This window comes from Schistosoma mansoni, chromosome 2 (assembly GCF_000237925.1).
Source record: "Schistosoma mansoni strain Puerto Rico chromosome 2, complete genome".
In the NCBI taxonomy this organism is placed as follows: Eukaryota; Metazoa; Platyhelminthes; class Trematoda; order Strigeidida; family Schistosomatidae; genus Schistosoma; species Schistosoma mansoni.
Genome location: NC_031496.1, coordinates 15,016,267 through 15,023,218, shown reverse-complemented (window position 1 = coordinate 15,023,218; position 6,952 = coordinate 15,016,267). Strand labels below are relative to the sequence as shown.

General features: G+C 32.2%; 1 protein-coding gene across 1 annotated transcript in view; it reads left to right on the top strand.

Moving 5' to 3' along the window:
• The window catches only part of Smp_181080 (hypothetical protein), a gene marked incomplete at its 5' end in the record, with an annotated part of 23,004 nt that overhangs the window by 12,966 nt on the left and 3,086 nt on the right, over positions 1-6,952 (top strand). The window contains 2 exons of the mRNA XM_018795808.1: positions 1,135-2,029; positions 6,667-6,786. Coding sequence (XP_018650084.1) covers positions 1,135-2,029; positions 6,667-6,786 — 1,015 coding nt within the window. The remainder of the gene's footprint in view (positions 1-1,134; positions 2,030-6,666; positions 6,787-6,952) is intronic.

Below are 6,952 nucleotides of genomic sequence, written 5' to 3'. Positions count from 1 at the left end.
ACAAGCACAGTATGCACATATGCCAATAAGGGACTGACCAGTTGCAGTCCTAAACATCAATGGGAAGATTCAAACAAATAATACTAAGTGAATAGAAACAGAGGGTTCAAAAAAACTTTACAAAATGTGGTAAGTATAATATTAAGATTTGAGTAGATTAGTTCTTTTTCTTCTTAACGGAATTAACTGGGATAAGTAAATCTTTCGAAAATCATTGTATCATACAAATAAATTTGAAAAGTTGAAGAAATGTTATCTACATAATCAGATGGATATATGGTTATAATATGAAATTAAGTTAAATTTTATTCTACTTTGATTCTACATACTACTGCTGAGTTCTTTTGATAATTCATTGTTTATTCATTCAGTTATAGGCAATCTATTTCCCAGCATGAATGTTAGTTCTGCCAAGGTCCTGCATAAAAACAATAGAATGATAGTCTAATTAATAGCAGTAGTGTAGATGTTGACTCAATAAGAATAAATTTAAAATATGAAATAATACTGAATTCCATTATTCAAAGAAGAAGTTATAAAAATCCATACTATCCAGTGAGTCCTAGTTTCTATTACTTCTTATAACTAACTTCACATAGAAATGAAAATTAAGCAAATCTATAGACAAGCATTAAAATTATTAACAATTAGGAGTTCATATATTTCAACCAGCTAAAGTGTCTAGAATCACTGAAACACAACTCTTTCCCTCATTTTCAAATTTGATATTTATAGTAGAAGCCATTTGTTAGTTTACAAATCATTAAAAGATCTGAAAGATGAGAAGTTCATATCTCACCAACGCGTAAGTAAATTTATTTTGTGTTCAAATTATTGTAACCTCAATATATCATTATCAATTATTACGCCTTACTACTCTTTAACTATTCAACATCATAAAATAAGGAAATCAAGTGTTTATTAGTACCGAAGCTGTTGAGAACAACTAGATATTGAAGACTCACTAATTAAAACTAGCTATTTGATGCAAAATTTCACAATAGGTGACAAACATAATGTCAGTTTCACTTAAAGCTTTGTGTTTTTAACCCCCGTTACTCTAATAATATTCTTATGACATAAATTTATGATTACATTACTATATGTTACACCTTTTGATCTATTTTTGTTCAGATAACTCACGAAACGGAATTCGTCGATCTTGTCGTGATTTCCCTCAGCGCCAAATCAGTGCACAACCCACATTTACGAATATACAACCAGGTGTTATGCATTTATCTCCAACAAGAACACATAAAGAACATTTCACCTCTAGAAATCCACCTACCAGTAAGAATAGTAATGTACTTTTGATGACACAATCTAGTTTACCAGCTGGATTTCCTGAACAACAACCAGAATATTTTATACATTACAGACACAAATCTGATAATCTTGTTCATACTAATCCTAACTTTGTCACAGATACGAGATCGACTCGTATGTCCGGCGATTGTACACATGTACAGTACTATCCTCAAAGAAATCGTTCATATAATTCTGAGAACTCCTGTATGACAGATTTAATTGCACCAAGTTACAACAATAGTATGACGCAATCTGTATTCTTCCCTCTAGATTCAGGATGGGGTCCAACAGATGTTAAATCAAATGATTCAACCAGCGCTAAACACAAAAAACATCGTTCAAATATGATTCGTTCACACAGTCAACGTACTGCCGATCCACAATCTAATTTATTAGAAGGCAATCAGTTAAGCACGTCTTCAGATCACACAAGATGTTTAATACCTTCAAAATATTATCATCGTAATTTAAGTCAAACAGTACCAGCCAATCCAGATAGTAATTCCATTTGGCCTCCAGTTCTTGTTCAGTGGCATAGAAGACGACCAAATGTTGCTGCTAGTTCAGAAAATTTCCCCGACATAATAGATTACCAGGGAAGTAAAAGATACAATGAGAATCTACACATTCCAGCTGAATATTATAGACATCAAAAATCAGATTTTTCACGTCATCATAGTAGTAGTACAACAGCGATATCTGAACAACTTGAAAATCAACTGTAAGATATTTTCATGAGAAACTTTTACTTATTTACATAAAGCTTTAAATAAACCAAATAAAAAAATGATGATGTCCAGAATTCGAAGATACTCAGGATTTTTAAATTTTAGGATAACTAGATAGTTCAAGTATTTAGTAATACTTCCTATGAATTAGCGAAGGATAGTTTTAGTTAGACGTATGGACTACTCCTACTAATAGATAAATTCGACAAAACACTAACATTTTATTTTTTCAAAAGCTATAGATTCACTTCTATTGATCTGTTATTTATTTATTTGAACACATAAACATTGGTACAAGAGGACATCAAATACATATGCGCTACACAATAGTGATTAGGCCAGTAGTATTAATCATTGATTTGTGTGAGGGCTGTAATACTGCCCGGGTGCACAAACCGAAGCAGGTGGTTTTCTTAGGGGGCCACATATGGATCTACGTTAGAAGATGCCGTTCGATGGTAGCCGATGACCAACTATTGGTTCATACGCCAATTATTCCCTCAGGATCATGGATCCCATGTACACCAATGGTTTGGAATCAGGGCTTTCCTGCTCCCTTAGGTGAACCCTCTGTGTCCACCAACCCCGTTAAAGCACCGAAAATTCGCTTTTCGTCCTCTCAACTTCACAAACGACACCGTCGGCCGCTGAAAGTCAGTGAGTAGGACTTCTCTGGCAGTGGCTGTATACACGTGACTATGTGAGAGCCTTTCTAGAGGGAGAGTGGACTCTTCCCCCCTCGGCCGTAAAAGGCTATTCAGGGTCTTGATGTTCAGTCGGATATGATCAAGAAACTACGTAGTTTCATGCAATAGACAATTACATTTTCCAGTCACATCAATATCAACACATCCGTAGTGTTGTACAGGACTGGCATGGATATGGTTTTGATAGAGTCGTGATTTGTTAATTTCCTTAATCATCGTTCATTGGTTGACAAATATGTCATAGTCATACCATTTTGAATGAAAATTTTACATATAAACATTCATTAAAATTCCCAAATATGTATATTACTTATGGTCAGCCAGTTAACTAGCTCTTCTGTCCTCTGACATCCATTCGACTGAGATCTAGGGAATGATTCCTTGAGTAGAATTCGGAATCCTATCTCTTTATTTATCCCAGTATCTGTTAACAACCGATTTAGTCACAATAATATATGGTATAATGAAATGGCATTTCTAACAGATTGTACTTATTTTCAGCTTTTTTAATACTACTCTTGAAGTAATCGCTCTGCTAGACTATCTTTTCAGCAAAAGTTACAACAAATCATGTTATCCTAGCTACATATAAACTGTCCAACATGATGTTCATTATTATTATTCATTTCAATGAGGTTGATTTAAAGAGAGAAGTAATTGATCAAAATATAGCTTTTGTTCTGATTTCCACTAGATCAATGAATTGACTTGTGATGTTTTATATTGAAAACATTATTCACACAATTACATCAAAGAATGTACTGTTCTTATTAAATTAGTCATATTTATAGCACTCGGATCTGTGTGCCTATTAGTGATAATTTCTATATAACCTAACGTTTTTGTCCTCCAATAATAATGTAGCCGCGGTTTTGTATTTCGTGTTGCTATAGTAAACGGGTATGTAAAACGTTATGAGTAACACCAGATAATGAAGATAGAGGCTTGTAAACTTAATGGCTCCTGAGATAAGAGACACTATTCCACCTGCTTGACAGACTATTGATACAAGTGTTGCGGTATAACCAAAACTGATCAAACCTAATTCTCGTTACTAGGTGAGTGGCTTATTTACCTAGTGAGAAACAATACGCAAATACTGACGTGACTAACATGGTTGTTCTGTCTATTGTAGTTTATGTAGTTATGATTTATCGTTTTATGGAAAATTTAGTATTTATTAGGATATCACAAATAAATTCAATTCTGGTTCTTATTTGCAGATGATCTCTGACACCTAAGCCTCGGATGAGTATTCGATTTATATACTGCAATAAGAACGATTTTCGAACCTAACTGGTTAATCCACTTCAGTAACATTGTGAAAATTGAACTATGTATTTTAGTATTTTAAACCGAAACATTCAATACTTACAGGACGTATGTGTTCAATCATTTGCCTTAATCAGCGACCGAAATCAAGAGCCATAGCCCAGATACCAATAGAGTTGATTACCACTTACTCCGGCCTAAGTACATTCAATTAGACACGAAATCTAACGTGTTACATATAGTATATAATGACAAGTAAATATGATTGATTACTTACAATTATGATCGTTATTCTTAACTTAAATTAATCACCATTGCTCAGAAATATTTCTTTAAAAAAGGAAGTAGTATGTTGTCAAGATTTGAAAATCAGATATTGAGAGGAAGTTGTGCAATAATCGGGTGGTGAAAAAATGTTACAATTATCTTTACCTTACCACTTTCTCACCAGCCGATTATTATATTACACAGAAATGTTTCTGTATTGTATTACCAGTTAAATAATCGAAAATTATTCTATGAAGGTTATACAGTTTATTTTTTAAAAATAGTTAAACACATATTTATCTATCTCGTATTCTTAGTTTCTGCTAACTCCTAGATACCACCACATTGATGGAAAGGAAAGATATTTTCATTTATTTATTTGTTTTATTCAAATCATAATAATGATATATTCTGGCATTGTTCAAATTGTCAACTGTCCATCATTTTGTCTATACATTCTTCCTTTTCTTTGCCTGTTGTGAATTTTTTTAGATATTCTTTTTCTTCGTGTAGGCCAACTCTTCAGTTAGTAGTTATAACTCCATAAATTAACCATAATTTTAATCACAATAAAAACGGTAATACATGCTAATGGATGGGTTTGTTTCTTTGTCTGTTAAGGTTCATATTCCCGCGTCATAGAGAAAGATAAAGCCGACTAACGGTTGATTGAATCAAACTTCGTTCTGGCTTCCTTTTTGTTTTATTTAACTAAACTATTGAGGCGGTCAGATCAAATGTTTCGCTGCAATGAGTCATTTATTTTATAATGTGAACAACTTACTACTTTCGAAATGAATACTTGGTTACTTAGTATTGAAAAATTTTTCATTTATAGACAGGTTTTGACATAAAAACACTTGGTGGGCAAAAGACATTAGGAGACATATCACACATGTAGGTATAACAATGTCATAAATATATAGGAACAACAGTAAATGTAACACCAATAAGTTTATCAAAATGATGAACTTCTTACTGAAAAACATTTTCACGAATTTTTCACACAGTGATTAGTTAAATTATTGATATCTAAAGTAAACATTAGGAGAATAGAACAAAAGGAGTACAGGAATAATAAGATTATTAAAGAAAAAACATCACTATTTACACTAGCACTGATATTATCATAATAATTGAGAAGTGTTTTTGATTACTTAAAGAAAAGTCTCAATCGATACGTGGTTAAGAACACAGTAAATATAACTACTCACCAAACATGTTTTGTATGAAAGCAAGTTTCCGACCATTTATGTGTAGTTGGTACTTAATTTGTTTTATATTAGATGAAAGTGTATGTTTATCATCCGTACGTAACGGACTATTAGAGCCCTCCTCTTCCTACAAATACTTAAGCATAATTCAAGTGTCTACACACACATGGTGAATACCATAGCATTTAATGCATCCTTTGAATTTAGGTTGAAGAGTTTGGTTGAGGATAGGATACAACTAACCGGTCAACATAAAACGACTTAATTTACCTCCGATTCGTGGGACTGTGTATATGTATACATTAGGTACTAAGTATTTCAAAAGTTTCAATATCAATCGCCCTTTACATAGGCTTCGTATATGGATACGTTTCTGTTCTATAATAGTTTCTCACTGAGCATCTTGTTTTATGATATCTTCTAATCATATATATTAGATTTCATTCAATAAACACTTATTTTTGGTCACTTGTATAAGGCTGAATAAAAACGAGAAAGTTATTACAACCAGAACCTGTGATCAATCCATTCACTTTTTAAAGCAATCATACATATATTCAAAAAAGCCTGTACAAGCATTACCTGACACGGTTATCAAAAGATTAGCACAAAACGATCAATAGTTCTATTCTTGAACACTTAACCAACTCTAGTAATATAGGCCTTTGATTAACAGCTTTGAAAGTTATCTTCAACTTAAAACAACCCAGCTTAAAAGTTATGCGGATCATGGCATTTCAACACATGATCTTTATGTTCAAAAAACTACAATCCACCGTTTTACTTTGGTCTTAAATAATAACAAAAACTTTTATTACTTTCTAAGTGAATAATTATCTTTCATCTATTATCTATCTATTATCATATTTTTCTCATTAACCTTTAGTCTACCATACAATTTCCTTGATATTTAGAAATAGATCCAATCAACATTTTTTAAATGACATAATATTTGATTATCTTACTATAGATTTATATGTACTAAACAAATAAACAAACATACAGTTGTACAGCAATAATAAATGACATCATCATGAAGAAAATTTGCTTTGCTTAATTGTCATTGCTTTAGGAAAATGTAGACTACTTCTAAGTAGTATAATGTTATTTCAAGAGTTGGACTAAAATTAATGTACTGAATATATTTTGGGGTTTTTTTCTTCTTACTAGATGGTTTCACCGTGATCTTTCACGTTCACATGCAGAAAAATTATTGAAGTCTACACCGACAGGTAGTTTTCTTGTAAGAAGAAGTGAGACAAGTAAAACAGAACTATCATTATCAATAAAGTAAGTTTTGTTGTTTAATTATGTTATGATTTATTTTTAACAAATAACCTTTTATCAGAAGGGGTTTTGTGGAGATTTTAGTAATTTTGTAGAGTTGAGATCATGAGTCAATTGAAGTTAGACCACCATGGCAAACCTGGAAGCACTGGACGGCCGTTTCGTCCTA